The following is a 24,736-nucleotide window of genomic DNA, read 5'->3' as shown; positions in this document are numbered from 1 at the left end:
TTCTCACCAGTTGATCATTGTAACTGCTCATTTCCGTAGTATATTAACAGACTCTTAAACGGTATATTACACAATGCAAGTGCCACCAAGGCTCAGGAATAAACCTAAAGTCATCATTCTAATATTTCTGTACAGAAGTGTCAGGACAGCATATTGGACTTCACAACAGACCACTTATACAGGTTGCTCATCACCCTGGATAAAAACTTGTTTTGCTCAAGGGCCAGGCAGATCCAGATAGAGTTCAGAGTTACGTTACCGAAGCATTCCATCTTCATGGGTTGAATTGGGTAAGGGACCATCAGATGGACTGACTGGTAAATCCACATCTGGCTGACCTCCTTGTGCATACACTGGCTTTGGTTCTATTAAAATATCAGAAGATTTCAAATGTCCATTTGGTCATGTAAAGATGAGAAAGTAAAGCTAACTTAAGAGCTTAATGACTTTTTCAGTAGCCTTCCTCTACGCCACTTAAATCCACTTAGTTAAATATTAGAAACTTACAACAACAGAAGATGCTCTCACCATGCCATTGAAAGCAGTATGATTACTGGCCTAACTATTACTTCAGTAAAAATCCCACAACTTCCTCTGTACAACATAAAACAACAAGAACTAGAAGACTTCATGCTCACATGACCACTTTCAACCCTGCTGTTTCTCACCTTAATTTATCTAACATCTTTGTTTTCCATTGGCTCTCTTCCCTCAAGAACTCAATTTTTGAAACAAAAATACCAAAAACCACTTGAACTGCTGCTGCATACCTTGAGGTCAGCAGATTTCAATACTTCGGTGGTTTTTAAAGATAAGCACTTACTATGGCTCTGCTGCACAGATTCCCTAGAGTCACTGGGAAGAAACAGCCACTGCAGTCTCCCCTCAGTAACGAATGCTAACAGGGGCTCTTCTCCGCTTCGTGGTTGGTCATGGATAAGAGAATTTGTATTTAAGGCTTATCTCTGCACATTTAAAAAAAGTTATTTCAAATTAGACTGGCTTCAAGCTGTCTAATATCCCGGATCTTCCCAACAACTGTGCTGTCTTCCTTTCAAATCACTGAATAGACTAGTTTGAAATTGGGAATTTCAGACACTTTGGTAATAATGCCTTTTCTAATGTGCCTTTTGTCCCTACCATAAAGGAAAATGCTGTGTTACTGTAAGTCTTTGACAGCCCTTTCCTGGCCTAAGCCTCTGATGAGCTCTTTGAACAAATACTCTCCTTCCATCCTCCTCTGACACAATCAACCGTGACAGTTGTCTTGCTCTTAAGTCTAAGCAGCAAACTGCCACAGAATCTGCCAACTACTTTTCTAACCACATTTTCATTACAGTCTTTGCAAGATCCTCATTTCCCTAGAGCTTTCTGTGAGGCTGTTAAAGGATTATACCCTTTATTGCACCTTTTAATTTCAGACTATATATTACAGCAAGTTATTTTTATCTGCAGACACAAGTTTAAACATTATCTTTATGTACTGGCCTACATCTCCTCCCATCCAAACTAAATGTTTCCATGTGCCTCTTCCCACTCACCCAACAACAGAACATTTCTTCTTCTCCTCTAACCACCAAAATCCCCACAGTACTTATTACTTGCTTGCCAGTCCCTCAAACCAATCGTTAGTATATTACTTTGGATTAAGAACCACCTCAAGGATCTCCTATCCTGGCTGGCTTTCTATTATGCCAAGTATTAATCTTCAGCGTCTTACAGAAATACAAAATTCATCTTTCTAATCTCACTGCTACATCCTCCTTCTATCCAGGCAAATACCAACTTACTTCATTTGCATTTTTTCTTAACACCACTACAAAAGGTGTTTTGACAAAGACAATATTTTTACGAATGGCTGCTGCATCAGAGAACCTAATGCTGTAATTTTCAAGATCTTCCAGAGTCTATCAAGATCGTAACTCTTCCAATTCTTCACCGAGCTACTGAATACTACTTGCAGAAGCATCACTGCTCATTCCTAAATCCACAAATATTTTCAGGCTGGAATGTACCTTTTCTCATTCTACCCAGCCTTTGAACCATCTGCACAGCTCCTCTTTCTACACCTATAATTTCACTAAAGTGCCTCATTCTGTAAACAAAAACAAATCTTCTAAGTCAGCCTGCCCAGAAGAGTGTCCTGTCATGGTATCATCTTATGTTTTTTCTTTATACCATAAAGATAAAAGGCATTTTTATCTTTTTTATCTGGTGCCATTTAGCTTACCATTCCCTCTGGAAAAAAAAAGGAAGATTTTGTTCTGGTTTTAGGAGTTGGACTGCACTTGTTAAAATGCTTAGTCCATGACTGAGTTCTAAGTGCTACAGTAACGAAGTATTTCAGGGTGTTCCGAGTTGTGTCTTAGGAACAGTAGTTCTCAACAGGCTTGACACCATCCTGTTTAAATACAGCCTGCTAGACTAACCTATAAGAACCAGTCTACTGCTCGACACTCAAAAAAGAAATGCCACTTTTAACCTTGCTTGAGATATCAGGACAAACCTCTTTACAACCATCATCTATAAATACAGCCCTAAACACTAAAGTTCAACCCCCAGATAATGGGCAGACCCCACAGCTTAGGTTTTCAGGACCAAAACTCTAGTAAGACATAAATAGGGTTATGGCTCCAAAGACTGTTCATATACAGAAACAGAAGTAACTAGGACTCGGACTGTTCCAAGACTTTAAAAAATCATCCCACAAATACGCGATGGCATGAAGTCTTTACCAGTCATCCATTCTCAACAACATGCATAATTAATACATTTTAATGTCTTTACCTGGTAGTGGTGGAGTTTGTTTTTCAGTTCTTTCAACTGCCACCTCTTCTACAGTTTTAGAAAGATCATCTGCATTCTTTACAGGTGTAGAGACAGCTCCCGGTTTAGTTACTCTCTCATCTTCTCTGCTTCGATGACTGTATTAGAGAGAAAGATCCCACTCCGCATATAGAAATGTTTCTGTGACCTTGGTCTACTAAGACTAAAGAATAAATCCTTTCATCCATGAAGTTCAGGTTTGGTGGGTAAAGAATTACCAATTACTATTTAACAAGGTTTTGTTCTTTGGCTATCACATTATTAATAATATTATTTTCATTTCTTAATCCAAGCATTCTGTCCCTAACTTCACATCAATAAAAAGACTTCTTTAGATATGGCTATTTAGAAAGAAAGTGGTCATGGTGAAACAGACTGCTCTCTGCTACAAGCACAGAAGTTGTACACACGGGCTGTACATTGGAAGCTATGTAAGAAACTGAGAAGCAAAGGGAAGAAGGGGAGAAGAGCAGTTACAGTGGTCTTTTTCTCACCCCTCCCTGTAGAAATCATGGATTTTTAGACTTAGTTCTTAAGCTTCATTGCAATCAAGCTAATTTATCAGTTCCTTTGTGTGGTAGCTGCCCTGGAACACAAGTGCTGCCGGTTTGGCTCTTCGTGGGTTTTTGCAGAGATGAAAGGCAAAGCACAAACATGCCCCGATTTCTCAGTCTTCAGAAAGGATGAAGCCTTCAACCCACAGCTATTACACAACAGGAGTGCTTCTCATGCACTCAGTCACCCACGTATTTGAGTAAAAAGACAACTCAGTGCTTCTTATGCATTTCCTATGCATGCTTACAGTGCAAAACAAAAGCATATATGACAAGTTAAAAAAAAGCAGAAATCTGTTGTCGTTCTTTAAATGATGACAACTAAAGCACAAAATAACATAATTTCTATACCTTTAGAGCTCAAGAGATCAGGTATTTTTATACTGTTATATAGAGGTACAGCTACGAGCTGTACCACAGCAGTACTCAACAGAAGACGTGCTGTATGTTGAAGTAAGACTGTTACACTGCTATCTGTTGATTAGTAAATAATTTCAAAGGGTCAGAGCAGATGGACATTAATAATTAGCTGAAAAAACCAAAAACAGATCAATATACCAAAAAGAAAGTCTTAATTCCAGAGCATGCACATTCTAAAAAGAATTAAAATAACCATGAGATGCTCAAAATATCTATTCAATTCCTGAGAGCTGGCAAATAAGCAAGGATATAAAAAGTATCTGAAAGAAGACAGACACAAATCACGGCTTTTTATATAATATCAGACTGAATTGCCAAGAAGAGGAAAAAAGGTACTTCCTCAAAGATAACAACAGCTTGGTCAGTAGGTGCAAGCCCATCTCCTCTCATAAAGGAGAGATCTATATTGGGGGGAAAAAAGAAGAGTTTTTCACTACCAACAGCTAGATGGTGCTACTAGGCAATAATAAGGATCATTTTACATAAAGTACAAGTGTATCAAAAAAAATCTATTATACGAGTAAAGGCTGTTTATTTTAATCAGAACCGATACTTTGAGAGTTGGAAGTATGACTTCAGAAAACCAACCCCGGCAAATCTACTCATTCAAGACGCATGAGAAAATAAAATGGTAAACATCTAAATACAATCAGAATATGCTTTCCTGAAGCAATGTGAAGTTTGAAACATCACAAAGCTCAGCTATTCAGCCAAGATACACTAAGACTTTTCAGTACTTTCTTCTGCCAGTTTCAAAACTGTGTGCCTGAAGGACGCTTAAAAACCCCAGAATACAGAACAATACAGCAACCACCACAAAAATCTGGGGAGACACAGGCACCATTGCACTGTAAGCAACCATCTTGTTAAGTCATTGGCAAAACCAAGTACAGTAATCTTTAAAATCCTTATTTGTGCCTTTTCTATTCAGACAAACCCCTTTTGGGGGGCTTCCGGATTTGATTAAAATGATGCTAAAACCATTACGTCTAGCAAAATGAAAACAGCATTTGTCTTTCTACTTTATTCCAAAACTTCAACAACAAATTTTTTTTCTTCTTTCAGATTTCCAGCATATTTTCATTTGTACATAAAATTAGGCACGTAAGCTAAAAAGCTTACGTATTTTAAGTTCAGCCCTAGACTGAAAATATGACTAGATTCCTCATTCCTTGGAAAATAGTTCCTGGCTTGTTAAAACAGACACACACTTTTAGCGGTTTAAATGCAAACTAAGTGTCTTACAAACAAAAGTCCTACAGTAAACTAATTCCCCTCATCATCCAAAGATTTCTGGGTAATGAGCACTAGTTAATGAGATATTACAGAAGGTTTCCCCACGAGCCCTCTCTATCCATTTCCAATCATCTCCTAACACTTAACAGAAGCATCATTCCAAAAAAGTAGGGTCAGTTTTGCATTAAAAATAAAGCAAAAAAATACTGCAGTTACTACACAAAGTTAATCTTATGTTTCCTCTCCACACAGTCCAAAACCCCTGTAATTTTATGCTGCTTTTACACCTGTGTGTATCATAAAAGAGCATAAATATGGAAGAAAACAGCTCTCAGTAACTAAAACAAGACACAGAGCATCGCATGAAATACAGTCGGGTAAACACCTAAAGCATTTGCTTCTAGACTGGGCTACTGCTATGCATGCAGGCAAACACCCTGCAACTGAAATGCCTGCAGAAGCAGTTCTACTCCATGTAAGACAGCAAAGTTTAAATGGGAAAAAGCTGACAAACACAACTGTGGTAGAACAAAAAGGAAGAAAAAAGTCAGAACAGCAAGAGAGTAGAATTTTTCTTGATTTTGCCTAAGTTGTCCAGTAAGCACTGAATATTTCACATTGCGAGATGATACAGGAAACAACTTGATGCTGTCACTGGTTCTAGGTGATGGAAACTTGCTAGAAACTGTCAGCTGCACTTCCCAAGAGACAGGCACGTTGTCCACTGTGTGCACTGCTTCACATCTGTGCTGTGTCAGGCCCTCCTTTACATCACTTCCCCTCCCCTCCTTTATTTTTGTTAAGTTATGCCTAGCACAAGCATTTTTAAATAACCTTCAGTCACAAAATGCAGTCAGCTACAAACACTAGTGCCATCAACCATAGCTATTGATTCAGAAGGGGAAAAAAAAAAAAAAAAAGATTATCTGCAACAACAGTTTTTGTTTGCACAGAAAAAGTTTTGGAAAACATGAACACACAGGCTCTTTCCAAAAGTGAGGTTTTAGCACATCTCAGATTGTTGAGCATGAGAAGATAGTAAGAGCCAAGAGCCATCTTCCTATGTACAGCCAAAAGAGGGTTGATTTCTGTCCTATACTCCAGTTTTTCAACTTGTTTTGAAAATGGACAGAACAAGTGTCTCACGCTATGTATAAATTGACAGCTGTATTACAGAAGTCAGCCTTATCCTTCTAGAAACGATGATGACCTCTACAGGTATTTCTTCAAGCTACCGCACCTTTCCTGCTGAGGTTGAAGTGTTAAGAACATCAGAAAATGTTTTTGCTATTCCAGCAGCAAGGTGAGGAAGGCAGCAGAGGAAAATGTTTCCAAGTGGGGGTTTTCAGCTGGTAAAGGGCAGCCCAGAGCTGTAATTTGGCAGGCTCGCCAGCACCCGGCTAGAAATGCCACTTTTCAGGATGGGTCACACCAAAAGCTTATCTAGTCCAACAACTTGTTACTGCCAGCAGTAAGACCAGACAGGTAAGAAAGGATATATGTGACAGCTCCACTGTGAAGTACTCTCCAACTCAGCATGCAGAGTCCTCTTTGCTCATTCTAGCTTTTTAAATACAGCTCTTAACATTAAACAAAGATTAAACATAAGGCAACTCTGTAATCCAATATTCTGTGTTTAAGATTCATTTTTCCTTTGCCTGAACAGTTGTTGTTCTGCATATCTTTAATATTACATGCATCTCCTAAAACTATACTTAACCTTTAAAACTTTGAGCTCCTCCTCAAAGCCAGAACATACCTATTTCACTTGGTACCCAATTCAGCACCAGCTGGCTATAAATATTGCAAGTCTCCACAGCTATACCTGAAGACTTCTAAGATTCATTCTCTGTATTCTTTTCAAGACCAACGATGGGTAATTTGCAATCCTCTGCAAGTGAGAAACCACAAAAGGATAGTCCTTTTTATTAGTAAATTAAGACGAACGTGTTCTAGAATCTGAGTTTTAGAAAGCCTGTTCAAGAGACATCTGGGAACTTCCTCTGGACTAAAGAAAACTAAAGTGCTATTTAATGCTTTGACAGAACATTCAAACGGCAGTGTTTGTGGAAATTCTATATCCAGGAAGACTGCCGGCACACCGGCATCCATACCACTATGGAACAGTGAAAGATGGACAACATGAAGACCCTGACAGACCCCGAAGCAGGAGTGACGCAAGTCTGTTGGCAGATTCCTGTATGCCAGTGCACACCTAAGGGTCAGTCTCTCTCCTCATTAACATACAAACAATTGGCAGAACACTATCTAAATAAAGACTCATTATCTTCAATACATTTTTCATGTCCTCCTGAAGCTCAGTTTGAAGACTTTTTGCACCTTTTCTTCCTCAGCTTGTTGTTCTCAAGCTTATTATTCCTTCCAATTTTCCACCAAATTTTACAAAATGAATCAGCTGCAGCTAATATGATCCTATAGTAGATTTGAACTTGCACACATAACCACTACAAAAAGAACTTGCTTTTAACGTGCTTTTCTTCACGCGGCTCAGGGCCCAGATTTTCTGATCTTGAAAGAGACACGGCCAACAGGAAGTCAATCCATGCCAAGGTAGCTCTTGCTCATAAAGTAGATATAGCGGATGCATTCAGAGTGGAGATAACTTCAAAGTTCCTTCTCAGGAAGGATTTAATTCTGACAGCGTAGTCCATAGGGAGGAAGAGACCATCTACCTAAACCACTGTAATAGGACCGGAAAGCACTAACACTAGGTAAGTCAGTCATAGTTTCAGTTTTGATGGATTTTTTTGTTGTTGTTCATCCCTCCACAAGCTCTTTTCACACTGCATCAGAAATGCATGTCAAGAAATAAAGGTTTTAAAATTTAAATCTGACAGAGACCTCACAACCTTCACAACTAAATCCCTGCATCTGGGACCCAGCTTTTCAGTTTTTCCCAGTAATATGGGGTTCATACTTCAAAAAAAAACATGCCTTGTGATCCCTCCAAACAACATACATGGAAGAACAGCAAAAATGCCTGTAATCCATAACACCAACTAAGTTTACACGCAGGTAATAACTATCTTGCAATTTTGCCAACCCTTAAAAGACTCTAAAAACCTTGAAGGTATGCTATTTTCCCCTGGACAAACAAAATGTTATTAATAACCAATCACAGGCATATCCCAGTTTCATGGAACAGCCAGCCGCAACTTGCTTTTCAGAATTTTTGACAGCATCTAGAAGTCTTCAGATACAGGCTCTGAACTTTGAATATGCCACAGATCAATTCTAGCTTTTGCTCCATCACCTATGAACACTCAAAGGCAAACTTCTCTCTTACAAACATTTAGTAGAATCTAAAAACCAACATTGAAATTCTACTCCAGTAAATTAAAATGTCCATTCCGAACTGCAGAAATGCAAACCAGGATGGATTTACATTATGCAAGACTAACGTTTCACACGGAAGACAAAAAATCCAAACCACACAACAGATTACTTCTCTCTGAATTCATATAAAATTACTTACCTACTTCACAATCATCGTGCATGTCCCACTACCAAGTTGAAACAGTAAAAACTACATTCCAAAAGCTGAATCTGCTGTGCAAGATGCCTTATTATGTAGAATTAAATATATTCAGAAACAGATAACTTTCAAAGAAAGACAGTGAAGAAAACACAAAGGCCTATGCCTAAATAAAGCAAGATTTCAACAAGTTTATGCAAGTTGGACATTCAATAGGAACTGTGCTACTTGTCATCTTAAATATCCTTGCAGCTAACTGCTTTCTAAAATGAAAATATAATTGCATATGCTTCTAATTAATATATAATTACTATCAGACTTACATTGTCATTCATACAACCATGCTCTAAGGTTACTGAAGTCTAGGAAAATTTGGATCATTATCAGCTGCATCTCTTTAGAAAGAATGTCGTATCACTACTACCATAGTTCTGCATCGCATTTGTCACACTGTATAAATCCAAGCACTCCTACAACTTATATGTCACATTAAATAGTTGATTTAAAAATAATACAATGCTGCCATCACCTGCCGTTGCTGGGTTGCTGTGGAGAATGTCTGGAATGGTCTGAAGGCTCTGACCTCTGGTCAGGAGATCGTGAACGACTGCGGCGGGGCCTGTCATGTGATCGGTTGGAATGATCTGATGCCAGCGACTGAATTTCTGAAATGTCTGTTAAATAAAAGTTGTTTTTTCATGAAATGATTGTAATTAAAATGGTGGTATGACCTGCTTAAATGGAAATAAGCTTTTGCAGAGAATTTTTATGAAGATGTTAAATCTATGTTTATTATTTTAAAACAACTACACTTCATATCCCTGAAAGAACAATTGCAAGAACGGGAACCGTTTCTTTTTCTCCACTGTTTTGAAGGTGTGGATTTCAATCCCATTCAAACAAGAATCTACCCACACGACAACCCTACTCCTAAACTCTTCTCCCCCCGCCCTCTCAGCCCACTTAGGTATTTCACATCTTCACAACAGGGAATTCTTCCCTCCCTCTGGAAATCAAGTTTATTTATACTTACCATCTCTTTCTGAAGCATTAGCAGAATGAATACTGTCAGAAAGATCAGGGACATTCAACAGCGTAGCTCGTTCATCTCGCTGAACAACCATCTTCAACTTGCCTTTTGACCTTTCTATTAGTGTTTTTGCATCTGCTAAGGACATATTTTCCGTCACTGTGCCATTTATCTGGAACAGAGTAAGAAAAGAGCAGAAAAACTTACTGAAAAACACAGTGAGTCTCCAGGAAGATAGTGGGTTTCTGTCTGATGATATTTAGAAACAGCTAGAGATATTTACCCAACTGCCACAATACAATGGAATACCACTGGGTTTATCCAAACTATAACATAATATAGAAAATTATTTTCATCTTTCAAAGACAAAGCCTCTACCACTAATACAAAACTTCTATTATTTTTCAGTTGTTTTTTGAACCAGCATCGCTATACTCTGTGGAGTAAGGAACGGTACGTTTTTCTGCACCAACATATTTACAGCAGTATCTTAAAATAGAAATTGTTAGTATTAATTAAAACCCCCTGGGTATATTGATTTCTACAAAAATCAAAATTTAACCTGAAGGCAAGTTCTCGTGTTGCTCAACAGCACAATTTCAAAACATTACACTGTATAACTAAGCATGTAGGGCCAAAGTGTCATACGATCCCAAATGTTTTCTATTATGGATTTACAGTTGACACTATTTGTCTGAATAAGGCCTGGGGAATAATACCAAAAAGAACAAAAAACCAAAGAGGCTTTGTAATTTTCCTTTCCTTGGAGAGGCTGAGTCATACTTAAGTTTATTGATCTTTGAAATAACTCAGTAAAAACTTACACATCTAACAACCAAACTATGCTACTAAGAGAGAGCTAATTCTGAGAACAGTTTTAGCAATGAGTTTTTTCCCTTGAACACAGACCACCATTTACTATACCTTCAGTACAACGTCTCCCTCCTGAATATTGCCATCTCTCGCTGCCAAGCTATCCTGTGATATTTCTTTCACAAATATGTGGCTTGCCAACCGTAGACCATACTCTTTATATAAAACAGCAAGAAAAGAAAAAAAGAAAACTGATGAAGCTGCAGTAAAAAAACAGGAGAGGTATCTGAAGTTTTACAGCACTGCTTTACACAATTTTTACGCTGGAAACACAGTGAGGAGAATGAACTTGGCACATGAAGGGCTGCAATGGAATTACACTATGGATTTACCATTATATCAATCTCTTTTCTAACTCTGCCTGTAATTACAGCTGTTGCTCAATAACTTAATTTAGATGCTACCCACAATTTTCTCTCTTTCAAAGAGGACAGACACTGAAGACTCAACTACAGTGTACGGAAGGTATGCAGCCACTGGCTACCAGATGTCAGGTGCACAGCTGGGATTTGTTTACACTACATAATACTTTACCTTCAACACATGTACTTCGGAATATTAACACTCAGAAATACAACAGCAGTTTTAAGTTTTCAGCTAGCCACTGGTAAAACGTGCAAGCACACTGTTAACTGCTCTGTTCATACAGTCCACGAAGCCCTTAACAGAACGCTGACTGAAGCGGTCGGCCTTTAAAAACCAGCAAAAGTCTTAGCGAGAATTACATACAACTTACCTTCGTTCTTCCTCGATTTCACCAGTGTTACTTTGGTAGGTTTTGTAGGCTGACTGGAAGTAACAGACCTTCTGTCTGATCTCGGTGATAAGCTCCTTTCTCTGCTAGCACTTCTATCTCTTACCCAGCTCTTCTCGTGCCTTCTGTTGGCACTAGGACCACCACGGCTGCTTCTCGGATCACATATCTCTTCATCATAGCTATCATCCTCGTTTTCAGACACTGGTTCGGGTTCTGGTCGAGCCACTGGAATCTGAATTTTCTTCATCCTTCGTATAGTCTACAACCCAACAGTAGGTATCAGCCTCTGGCTGTGTAATGCTAATGGTGTTACTAAATGTCTGAAATAAAGTTAATCCCAAAACTCAAAAGACAACATAAAGATGTATTTGTGAACGCTTCAAATTCTTGCATCCTCATTGTAAAATGCTATCCGATTAATGAATACAGGAGACTCGTCAATACAGATTACTAGAAACCTGGTTGTTTTGGGGGGGCCCGGGGGGGGGGGTTATTTGTTTTTAAAGTTCTTTTAGGTTGTTTTTTTTTTTTGTTTGGGTGGTTGTTTTTGTTTTTTTACTTCTGCAAAAGTGGCAAAAGGATAATAGCCATTTTAGCATAACATAATATTCTGTCTTCACAGAGCTGCACATCTGAATGCTCACCCTCTTTGCTTGCTTAAACCCACAAATCAGTTACTGGCAACTGCTAAAAACATCTTTTGCTAACATGTAATCTACTGTATACTCAGTGTGTTATTGACAGTAATTCTCCTCTAACTTTGAAGCCTCCCAATCTTCCAAAGCAATGTTTACGCAGACCATGGAGGAAAGGCAGAATTCCCATCGAAAGTTCAAAGTTGGCTGGCACTATTGTAAACAGCTTTTCCAGAATAAGACCCAATTCTGTTTAGGTATTTGTTTGCTAGGTGTTACAGATCTGAACCAAGTTATACCATAAAGTTTTCATTAATTGCCTTTCTCTACATAAATCTACATACCAAATACTCAAGATATTGAAAGCCCTGCAGAGCTTGCCATTTTGTTTTGTGTAAGCTTTAAAGAATTGCTAAATCTACAAATGCAAACCACGACACTTTTTCACAATTGTATCAAAGCACACGAGTACTAGAAAATTGTCTAGCACAAAAGCCTTTCTACAAGCCCTACAAGTCTGGTTTTTTTTTTAATTAAGTGACTGTTAAACATTGTGCATTTGTGTTCTATTTTTTGTAACATAAATCTCAAATTTCTACAGAAAGCCAGATTACTACCCTTTAGTGATGACCTGTATGGTTTTGCAGAGTTCAAAAGCCATCCTCCCTGAACAAGCCTACAAAATTACAGGAATTAAGATAATTATACTTCATTGTGGCCAACTTTTTACTGAGTGTAAGAACTATGTTAGTGCCTGAACACTGGGTAAAGTCCTTAAGCACGTACCAGTCTCTGAAAAACTTAATAGAATTGCACTTGAGAAAGCAAAGAAATAGTAAACAAAGCTGAAAATTGAGCTTTTGGCAAACTGAGAAGAACTTCACCATAAAGGTGTCTGAAGTATCCAGTGCCACACTACCCAAACATCATCATTCACACTTAAAAAAAAAACAACCCCAACAAAACTTGAGTGACCCAAATGATAAACACATCATGATCCTCACTTAAACCTGAAGCATCGCACATATTATTCAAGTACCCTGCATCATGCACATATCTCATAGCAGACATTACACCATTTCACTTTTGCTCTGTAACTATGGAATGTAAGTAAGCTTGTATCTTCCAAGACATTCACTTACAATTTTGGCATTCTTCCCGCTTTTCCTCAGCTGCTGAACAGCAAATGCATGCTCCACGTTGTCCATTGAAACTCCATTAACCATTGCAACACGGTCATTTTCTCTAGATGGAAAACATCACAACACACAGTATAAAAACTTTATGCCAAGGCAAAATATTCCGGTAACGAGTGTCCCTGTACAAACCACCTGTATTACAGACCTACTACACAAATTACAGATAGGTATCTCGAGGGCAAAAGAGCTGGGAGGTTAAGCTACCACTGACAAAGATGAAAGCCCCCAAATCAGAATCCAGGTGTAGTTTGGCACTTACTGTAGCAGTCCTTCTGCTGGGCCTCCTTTCAGCACATCAGAAATAACTATTGATGTCTCACCACTCTGAAAGTGAGGATTATCTCTTCCTCCAGATATTGCAATACCAAATCCAAATCCTGGGGCCTATAACGTAACAAAAGAAATATTTTTCACTTTCTAATATTTACATGGTTACAATTCGCATTCCTGGTCAAACACAGAAAGGTCCCATGGGATTAACATAACTTTTTGGAAGAAAGAAGGATCAATGAACCATGCAATGCTATGTAATCCAAGAACAGGAGAGAGTTAATAAATAAGATAATAAATAAATAATTCACTTTTAGAAGGCAGAGTTTCAGACTGACTACCCAATCTCTCGCAAGAGAAAAATATTAAAGAGTTCCCACTTGCATTTTTATGGCCTGAGTGTCAGGTGGTCATCAGTAAGACCTCAATCTTCAGTAAGCACAACTACCGTACCACCACATGGAGATACCAATTCCGACCAGTATCACTTCCTGCGACACTTTCGCTGAGGTTTCCCATTACGTATTTACCCAGCCTGACCTCGCTCAGCTCAGCCATCGGGACCGCAGCACACAGCAGCATGACTGCAGGCTCAGTTCTTAGGAATACCAAGATCACTTGTACCATTAAATACATCAAAACCTTGTCAGCACTTGCAAATCATCTGCATCTTAACAAAAGTAATTTGCTTCAATCTTTTCCCTCTAGGGTGACCTGCCACTACAGCAAGGTCAACGGCTCTGAAAAGTCATTCCTGTTAGGTATTTCAGGTTATAACAGTGATGCTTACACTTCTGCCTGGAAGCAGTGAGGGTGGGAAATAAACATTACAAATATGACTGATTTGCAAACTATCTAGGTCTTCCATCACTGTCCAGAAAACACCATCAGAAGGACATTACCATTTAAATGCTCTATTTTGCTCAAGAACTTATTCTGAAATTTTCAACTGCAAAATACAGTCACTGTATGGAAAGGATCAAGTTTCAGTCAATTCCTCCTCTCCATTTCACATAGCATACACTCCTTACTGGCAGACTTATTCCTTTCTTTTTCAGATTTTTTGACAAACACTATCAAGCTTTAGCAATGAGCTTCATAACATTACAGTGACAGCAGAAGCAACACGGCAGTCTGCATCTGGCTGCAAGACACATGACATTCAGCTTTTCAGACATTAATTACTGCTCAAAAAACCTGTTTCCTATTTCCCTCAAAATAGAGGTCATAGAAGGATGGTCCAGATTTAGCCTGTAAGCAGTGAACATGACCACGCAGTATTAAAACAAAGATTTGGTAATTCACTGTTCCCAAATTGGTTTCAGCAGTTTGCAAATACTGTTGACACATATTAAGAAAGTAAGTTGGTCTAACAAGTGTGGGGGAGTGGGGAGGGGCACACCTCACTGCTTCTTTAACATTCATTTTAATTCATTAAAGGATGACTGGACGTCTTTTCAAGATACATTCCAGCCAGATCAACCAGAAATCATGGCTGGGATTCAAGAATTACTAAGTGAAACCCTGTGCCATGCAGGACGACAAGTCTAAAGGATCACAATAACTACTTATGACCAGAGCTGAGGTTCTTCCAGTTTTATGTTTTAGACAGTCGGCAAAGAATATATATAATAGCCTATGAAAATATGTAACAAGAACCCCTTTCACCACAGTAATATTTCCCCCCTCTCATGCCACTGCTTCATCTCTCAGTTTTCTATTACTCTAACAAACAGAATTCAGTTTGCACTATATTTGGGTGGAGAAGGAAAGAGATGAGAGAGATGATAAAGACATTTATGCCAAACTTCATTTAAAGTCTCTATCTTTGTTTACACCATAAACAAAAAATTCTCACAGTTCTCCACTCATTAAAAGAAATGCAATAATCAGACTAAAGCCAGCTGATACAGAAACTCACTGTAAACCTTACCTTGCTGCTTGCCATACTATTTTTTTAGAGTAGATTTGCAAACCAAATCACCAATATTAAGATGACTAGTTTCATACTTTAACATTATTCTTTTCAAAAAGTTCTGAAACAATGCAGTCTCATATACAGACAGCAGTCAAGAGACCACAAGTCAGATAAAGGCTTTTAATAACAAACTGAAATCTAAAGAAATACTACAAATTAGAAAGTTCAAATCAAACCCCAAATCTTTTTTAAAATTTAAGAGCTCAAGTAAGAAACCTCCCAGTAGATCTCAGCTTACTACTTTTCATTTTACCCGGCTGCCTGCCTAGTCTTGAGAGATAAATGATAAACTGAACTACCTTCAGAAAACTGCGCCAAGCTCCTAGACACGCCTGGAAATAGTAAGATGTTGATTACTACAAATTATACATAACATAAACATGCATCTTATCTAAAATTGCTTTTTTAAAAAATATCTGCCACATCAAGTTCGCCTGTCAATGTTGTAGTGACAACAACAAACAAAAAAACCCCAACCGTACTGTTTTGTTCTCCCACAGCAAGGCTGCACGGGAGAAGCAGAAAGGTACGTACATACCTGGTTTCTGTTCTTTGCGAGAAGGAGATAACATCTGACACAGACACACAGAACTGGAGTTCCAAGTATGAAGTAACCCACACAATTTATGAAGTGTATCATTTCTCCTTAAAGTCCTTCACACTTAAGTACATAAAAACAGAAGCTCTCTCAATGAAAGATAAACCGTTACCTGAAAAACTTTTAACTGAACTTGAGACTGGCTCAATCTTTTAGGAGTTAAGTAGCACTTCCAGGAAATTGGAAATGTAGTAAAGAAAGGGACCAAAACCTCTTGGTTGGAAGTTCAAGCTTCTCCTCCCCCAAAAAGTTCCTAGTAAATCTATTGACAATAGCGCTGGAATTCAACTACTGTGGGAAATCACAGCAGTCAGACTGCTTATAGGCTCCATTCCAGATTCTCTAAGATAGCTGAAGCAGATGGATTAAAAATAAATCAAAAAAAAAATAATCAGATGCTTGACCCATATCAAAGTGCCTGAACTGACACACGTATACTGCAACTACTGGGATTAAGTATACTCTGTCCCCAATTTGAAATGACATCTGTGGAAAGTAAAGGTCATAGAAAGAAACTCTCCAAAAGAAGCGAGCAAAGCTGCATTCTTCCACAAGAACTCCCTGTGTAAAGCACTCCGGTCTCTTCTGTAGGGCTCAACTTCCAAAGGGTAGACACACCATAGTAACCCCTTTTTAAAGGGCCGTTACAGGACCCAAACATGTTCAAACAACAAAACATGTATCTTTTCAAGGCATGTGACAATACTTCAGAACTGCCATTCACTGGTTTATATATCAATAACAGCCTCCTATAACAACAGGGAAACATTTTAAAAATGTTTAATGCCTCAGACACTGACATGTTAAAAAAGCCAATCAGCAGACTACATATATACCTTACATAGTACCTGCTAATGTGGCTTTTTTGCTTCAGAAAGAAATTGCATACAAATGGTATCTACTTCCCTAAAATTGTATTACTACTGCTAAATCTGCTTTCTGGTTTTAGAGTTTCAGCTACCTTTATGGAAGCCAAGGAGAGGTAAAGGAATCCTACTCTGCCACATACAGGAGCAATGGAGTTACAGTAGAGAACAGCACAGGCTTAAAACAAAGCAAAACTATCAGTGCTAGAATTACCAACAAGACAAAAATCAGTCTCAAAGTAGGAGTAAACATAGTCAAGAATATTCTACTTATCTTTGCTAACACACAAGCCACCTAACAAACTACTTTCATTTCCCCCTATTTTTAAGACTGTTGATCACCTACTCTAATAGAAGTTAGCGGTCCTTACTCGTTAAGCAGTTCTGATCAAATACCTCTAACGAAAGCCAATTAAAATGGGAAAACAAACCACAGTTACATAGTTGCTTCGGGGCACTGGGAGGGACAACAGATCTGCTTGCCATTAAGCAGGTACTTGGGCAGAGATAAGAGTTGATCGAGGCTGACACCAACTCCAGACCTTGCCTCTCCCAGGGGGACTTATTAAGGTTTTCAACAAAATTATTCTAGGTCTGTTTCTTCCATGACTTGTCTAGCCTCATTTCTGAGGGCAAATACTGACAGAATGTACAAAAAAAAGTTTGGTGAATCCCAGGTGCTTTGCAAGCATACCAATAAAACAGGAAGCCAGCAACACGAGGCCTGAATTGCACCTACCCTGTAGTTCAGTACATGTTAAATGTCATTAATTCCATCACTCACAGCCAGTTCACTGCCCTCAGCTACGCCAAAATCAGAGGGATTTTTCAGCGTGCCTCACTAGAGAAAGCAAGTCTGGTTCTTCAAAATGTTTTTTGTGTGGCTGACAGTAGATGGTCTCTAGAACTTCTGTAGCTCAGCCAAGTAGAGCAGATAAAACTCACGAAGAAAACATTCCACAACCACTGAGAGTGGCATTTCGAGCCTATTCCAAATCTATTAACTTGTAGATATCTTTGAGGATAAGAGAGATCTGGATGCCTTTCCGTCCAACTAAACTGAAATAACCTCACGTGCTTGATAATCTAACACTACAAGAATGTCACAAATAAAAAAGCAAAATCGAAAACCCCACAACAAAATATGCAGTCACTCTCCTAAATCCTCTTCACAGAGCTAAGGATAAATTCCAAGCACCAATTTGCTTAAGGTTAGCGTAAGAGTTTTGGTTTTGTTACCTGGCAAATGCAAAATATTGTTTGTTTTTAACTGGCTAAATTAATGCTACTGTTATTAACAGTATATGCCATCAGCTTTCAACACCTAAATAAGAGATACTTACTCTACCACAAAACTGTTAAACCAGTAGTTATCAGAAGTTTGGCACATAAAACATGATCATCAGAACTATAGTCAAATCACACTTTCATTTCATACCACACAAGGATTTCTGATTACGCTGCAAGCACAAAGACATGACTTCTAATTCCTACTTATTATTTCAAAATTTTTTCAAGGTAACACCATATTGCAGCATTTCATTACTCCTCTGCAAAACGACTGAACTTGTTATTTTAAGGTCTCACTGAAGTTAATGCTCCACTTAACCAGAAAGATATCCCCTTCAGGAGAAACTAAGCTATCACCAGGTCTACTAGACAACCTCGTATTGGTTGGCTGTAACAAATTGCTGTAGTGTTTTGTTTGGTTTTGAACAGAGGAGTACTGATTTAATCAGTAATATGAATTTAAAAAAAAAAAAAAAAAAATGAACTTTACACAGGTTCCAGGGATGACTGGACAGCTTCAAGAGAAAAATGCAATTACACATAATCATACAAGTATTACTTTTTGCTCGAGAACTTCTTGACCTAAAAATTGTTGGAAGAGTAGCCTAGGTAAGTACCACTACACATTTTTGGTTTTACTGATTCTTTTCTTTCAGCATGCAGTTGCAGTTAAGCGACAGGGTACTTGGTTAGACAGTATTCTGGTCAAACAGCATAAATGTTCTCTCCTTAGGAGGGCAGGTACTAAAATGTTATTTTGAATCAGCAACATTACACTCATTAGAATAAACAGATAATAGGTCTGTACAGAGAATTACCATTTTGTCTGACCAGCTGATCTATACGTACACGTCTTTAGTCACAAAGGTCCATTCATCTGATCAATGCTACAGTTCTAAAATGCCTTGATTCTATGCTGAGGAACTGACGACAAATTATGTAACTTGCTCCCTTGAGAAAAACTCTTGTGCATCTCCCTTTTGTTGGAATAAATATAGCTATCTGGGCCATGATTCCACGGTCACTTTAATGCTAAGCTGCTGCCAGAAACGGCATCCCACCTTGTTCTGACTTCCCTAAGCGATTCATTCCTTATTGCCTCTCTTATACAGCTTCACAATAGCAACATCAGAAATCAATTTAGTTTAAGAGTAACTCAAGTAAGAGGAGCCAGTCTAAATGCAAAATTGTCTTTCTACTCACTGATTCCTAGTACACATTCCTTTGTGTAAGGTGCACATTCTGACCACCCAAAAAATCACTTTTTTCAGCCACTAATTTAAGAAAGAGGCAAACAAATGCAGCGGTTACGAACGCATTTTTTTAAACTTGACTACACTGTTTTATGGCCCTGCAAAAAGAGTTTTAAAACACTTAAGTATAGTTACAATGCAATCATTAATGAACACTGAAGATTTTTAACTGCTTTCAGTTACATACAGAAGTAATCTAAAGCTTTGTTTCTGGCATGGTTGTTTGTAGGCAGGCTTAACTCTGAAACCCAACAAACAAATACAGCTACTATCAAATGGAGCTTTTACAACACTTCTAAATTTAAACAAAGGAATATGACAGTTTCCTTTTCTTTTACTTCCTGACATCTGGCTTTTTCCTATTGTTTTCAAAAGCTACCAGTATCCTGCATTAAGCACACACAACCAATTGTACGAACTTACCCTGTGAAGAGTCACTGTGTGTTGTTCCCATATAGCTGTTTCTTCCATTGTTGTGCTCTAAGGAGGAAAAAAACCCAAAGATTAGACCTCACTGTCAAGAGCTGTACTAAACCACTGTGTAATACCACAAATAGAAACTTACACTCAAAAGGAACATTAATATTCATATAGAATACCTACAGAGAAGTAGGGCTGGCTCATTTGTTACACATTTCCTGTCTTTATATGTCACATCTGAACTTCCCGTGCTCCTAGGGAAGGGGGGCAGGGGGAATAATAGGCAAAATAGACTTCTAATTGTTATATATTTCAGAACTTGAAGTTATGAAGTTTAAAGGGAAGGACTACAAAAAGCATTTGTGATGTAGGTTCTCTTGGTTGCTCACTAATTGTACAGTAGGTAAAGGTGGTCCAAGGCTCACTTTCCATTTTCCACTGTGATCAGTCGTCTTTATATTCTAACTTACATATTCATACTTTTGTGAACATTCTCTTTTTGCTTGTTTTAACTATATGTAGATTACCGCTAATTCATGAATGCCCAGGTACAGATTATATTACCTGTGCTACTGTATCATGCATACAGGTCACATTTAACAGACTCCCCAGTTTAGCACAGGCCAATTTCTTTGAACAGTAGCACTGCACAAACAAACAAGGTCCTCTCTAAGAGAACTAGATTAAACAGTAACATTATGACAATATTTACATATCTGCATTTCTGCTTAGAAAAGCAGGCACTTTGCACTACTTAATGTGCCACGACCACCAAGTATTTGGAAAGGGGGAAATCGTGTGAGGGAGGAAAAACTAGCACAGCCAAAGGCTTGAAAACAAGCAGAAAGGCAGCAGGAAATCCACAGCAAACAGCATGAAGTCCCCCGCTATCCTGCTGCTAGATTTTCTGCTTTTCCAGAGAGTGCCCGGTGTTTTGCTCCATACCCTCCCCTCCCATAAGCAAGCAATCCACTAACTGAAGAGCAGAATCAGAACATGAACATCTCTGCAATATGGGAGTGGGGGTTTTTTGAAAAGTGTACTTTACTCGATTTGTTTCAGTTACAGAAGCTAAGTGACTACAAGCACTCCTAACTTTTAATCCATTTCTCTACTGTAATACCGAACAGGAGCCGGCCTGTTTACTCTCACATTCAATACCTCTGAAAACTTTATCCAATTTCATAAGATCAGAATTTGCAACTATGTTTAAAAAGAGAGTTCTCCTCATGACCCAAAAAAGCTGTGGGTTTTTTCCCTCCACATGCTGTGCTTTAATTTCAATGCTTAGGATGTGCTACATTACTGCTCATTTCTCTTTCAGGGTTCACTTCTCCTGAAAGTGTTGGCACAATTTAATTGGGCTATATTTCATTCAAACAGCTTGTTTTCCCCTCCATTCAGAACCAAATGTTACTCCCTTGTATTACAAATCGATTCAACTCTACTCCAGAATTAGATTATTTTTCTCCAGCTTTTTTAAAGTAGACCAAGTATGCATTAAAATAGTAACAATTTACACACACAAAGCCATCTTCAAAAAAAACCCGGAATGTTTTGCTTGCTAAACGGTTAATGAATACTGATTTTCTTCCCTATTTCTGATGCTCTCATTCTGTCTTAGTTTTGGCAAGAGCTTCTTAGGCTAAACATTTCATCAACAAGTGAAGAATTATCTCTGCAAGTAAACTTCTAAAAGAAAAGGCTTTAAGTAGCTCCTGTTCAGAAAAAGGTGCAACAGGAATCCAATAAATGACTGCAAAAGTCACAATTCACATTTTACTTTATATAGGCTGCCTCATTTCTATCCACAATTATCAAATAAGCTAACCCGACTGGTCCTTTTATTACATTTGTCCTGGCAGCACTGGGCAGGTACACACGCCATCAGCAGCCAGAGGCACCCACACAGGGCACAGTCTGAGCTACTTGGCTAACGAGGCACCAGATTTCAATGGCCCCAAGTTCTTGTGCCTCACTGTTGGAGCTTGGTAAACACAGCACAGTGCAAAGACACCAGCTGGTTCTGGGTAGGGCAAAGACATAAAACCCAGTTTAACCAGCTAAGCACTACTCCTGCTGAATCTGGGAGAACCGGCAATCCCTGAGTCAGAGCAGGATAAGGTAACTAGAACAGCTAAACGATGACTAAGAGACTTGGAAATGACCTATGTAACATGCTTCTGAGAACTGTGAAAAGACTTACTGCCCGATAAAAAAAACCAAGATAACCCGCCCAAAAAACCACCCACATAAACTCACCAGCCTTTCTAAAACCAGACAGGGTGCTCACTGCGCAATCTACTGATAGGGGCTGCCTTTTTAAATGCCTTTTTCTCTTCTGTAGAAACTCAGGTTTTCCATTTTCTTTGCTTGTTCTTCTCCCTTTTCTGGCTTATACTATCTCCTCTACTCATCTATTGCTATCACTTCCCTTACATTTTACTAATGCATTCATTTCAAATTCACAAGACTTGGAAACATCAAATATCCATTAGTTAGATAGCAAACCAAGTAGTATGTTATTTTCATTCTTTCTGCATGCCCAAACAGTCCAATCAAGAACAGCAAAAACAGTTCAAAGGCAGCCTGAGGTGAGCTGTTGGCTTCAACACAAGCCGCTTATGTGCTTTAGTTTCTCATCTGTGAAGAACTGCGTTCACTCACAGAAGACCGAAGTTCGATGAAGACCTGTGAAGGTACTCATCCTACTAAGCACTGACAACTGAGGCAGAAGAACTAGTTCGTGCTACCATCAGCTGAGATCCCTGCTGTGATGCTGCTCTTAAACCATACTCACAAAACAGTCTATTTTTTATGCAACATTTGAGTTTCAGGATTTTTCTAAGGACTTAATCCCCAAGTCTTCAAAAATGGCAAACACTGCTTGTAATAAAGGAGTGGGGGCAGACAGTGTAGGTCTGCATTGATGATGCCAGCCCTGCTGGTGCCAAGCTGCTTATCTGGGGGACCATTACCCACCACCGACTTAAGAGGAAATCAAAGTCACTCTGTAGAAACTGAGAACTATGTACAGCATAACACCCCAGAAACTAGGAATACGTGAAAATACTAAAACGCTACAGCCTAGGGTTAGAATAACTTAAAGACCATTAAGTATCTTTGAAACTCAAGTGAACAACTGACAGCATTTGAACTTCACTAACTCCAGATACTATGTCTCCATTAGTGATGTATTAAGAATAAAAAAAAATAGGAAGAGAACAGAATGATGGCATCATGACTTCAGTGTTGGAAAAAAGATTTATTTCATGCTTATGCTTTATTAAAATGAAGTTTCCTTATGCTCATCTTAAACACCCTTACACAGACAATTAGTAGCATTCCCAGTTCTGTATATGGCAAGCGCATGTGTTTGCGGGTTGGGTTCTTTGTATTATTATTTAAAGGATGAAGTCCTACATGAAGTTGCGATTCATCAATATGGAAGTTAATGCAACTTATCATTCACTCAGAATCTTGGAAGTAGCAAATCTTGTTCAAATCTTCCATCTTTGAAATAGCCCAGAGATCTAAACATATCAAAGTATTTTTCCAGAAAGCTCCCCTTGTGTGCTACAAGGGTCCTTTGAACAATAGCAAACATTTTTTGTTCCCTTTCTTACCACATTTCTTCCCTGTTTCTCAAAGGCTAGGGTTTTCATTCTTCTGTTTTGAAAAAATGCCTTTTCTCACGCAAGCCTTTTACCTTTGCACACATGCATCTTGGCACATGCACACATACATAAGATTGCATTTTCCCAAAGGACTAATTCTGTACTTATGCATCAGGATTTTTCATTCAAGCACCCTGGAGAGGAAAAAAAACAAAACCAAAAAAAAAAAAAAAGGACTTCACTGGCTACCAGTTTGAGCAATGTTGTCATGTTTGCAAATAACATTGCTCAGTTTAGCTCCACTGCAGTTGGAAAATCTGTTAGCAGCAGCAGCACTGGAGTCACCCACAGGCTTGAGAAGACAGTTCAAGTTCACATTTGGAACGATTCAAACAACAGCCACAGGAATTAGTATTTTACACCTAGGATAATGTAAGATTCTTGAGGTGTAGTTGCAGGATTAACACTTCTTTTGATTTTTACACCTAGAGGAAGATCCCAGACTAAGGCCAAAGCTCCTACATGTTCTTGAAATCAAAGCCAGCATAGTTTCTCAATGTTTCTTTGCAAGTCTAGGGGGACGTACTAAAGGAATTATCTGTCTTAATTGCTTTTCCTAAGAAGCTAAGCGCATCAAGAATGACAAGTTAAGATTTTAAGCAATTGTCTCCTCAATCATGATCAAGTTTTGTCAAAGGAGTTTTCAATCACCTTATTCCTCAGTAAAATTCAACAGTACTTTTCTATAAATAAATAAACAAGTGTTAAATATCTACTGTTCTTACATGTTTCCACACATTTCTCACTACATTTTCAGACAAAATCATATTTAGGTATCTACCTTAGAACAGGCAGGCTTTCAGATTTTTCCTCCAGCCAACATGCCAGTAACCTTACCACGGGCAACAATGAAGTACTTTCCGTATCTTTACAAACCCAGTTTTACAGATCAGCACTAACAGCTGTCCTGCAGACAATAAAATGAAGCAACTACTTCTGCTAGCTCAGGGGGCATATTGTTTCTATTCTCTGCAAAACACAATAGAGAGGAAAGCTATCTGTGACAGATCCAAGCCCCTGCTCTAACCCCTTCAACCACAGCAAGCAAACTACAAGAAATTGAATGACCAGATCACAGACTCAACCAAAGAACACAACCTTTGCTCCAAGCCTGCAGCCTCATGTTGTAGCTTTTGTGTACATCTTATTGCCAATAAAATACTGACATCTAAAAGCATTCCTAATTGTTCTGAGAGAATTGTTAACAACCTTGAGAAACAGATGTCTCATTCAAGGCATGAAAAAGGGAGAAGGAAGAACAGTCTCTTTAGAAGGACACACAAGACATTCATCCACTCTACCTTGCTGTATACCTATTTGGCTTCTAAAATTAATTCTCAATTATTCTTGAGGAAGTC

At 38.5% G+C, this 24,736-nt stretch overlaps 1 protein-coding gene across 7 annotated transcripts in view; it reads right to left on the bottom strand.

Moving 5' to 3' along the window:
- TJP1 (tight junction protein 1) overlaps nucleotides 1-24,736 on the bottom strand; it is a 198,952-nt gene that overhangs the window by 25,423 nt on the left and 148,793 nt on the right. For all 7 annotated transcript variants that reach the window (XM_037393868.1, XM_037393861.1, XM_037393863.1 and 4 more), the window contains 9 exons: nucleotides 19,705-19,761; nucleotides 13,286-13,410; nucleotides 12,970-13,072; nucleotides 11,172-11,451; nucleotides 10,487-10,590; nucleotides 9,566-9,734; nucleotides 9,062-9,206; nucleotides 2,788-2,924; nucleotides 260-365 (listed from right to left, as the gene is read on the bottom strand). In XM_037393868.1, coding sequence (XP_037249765.1) covers nucleotides 260-365; nucleotides 2,788-2,924; nucleotides 9,062-9,206; nucleotides 9,566-9,734; nucleotides 10,487-10,590; nucleotides 11,172-11,451; nucleotides 12,970-13,072; nucleotides 13,286-13,410; nucleotides 19,705-19,761 — 1,226 coding nt within the window. The remainder of the gene's footprint in view (nucleotides 1-259; nucleotides 366-2,787; nucleotides 2,925-9,061; nucleotides 9,207-9,565; nucleotides 9,735-10,486; nucleotides 10,591-11,171; nucleotides 11,452-12,969; nucleotides 13,073-13,285; nucleotides 13,411-19,704; nucleotides 19,762-24,736) is intronic.

This window comes from Falco rusticolus, chromosome 7, assembly GCF_015220075.1.
Source record: "Falco rusticolus isolate bFalRus1 chromosome 7, bFalRus1.pri, whole genome shotgun sequence".
Classification (NCBI taxonomy): domain Eukaryota; kingdom Metazoa; phylum Chordata; class Aves; order Falconiformes; family Falconidae; genus Falco; species Falco rusticolus.
Note: the sequence above shows the minus strand (reverse complement) of the source record. Positions and strands in the feature narration are given on the sequence as shown.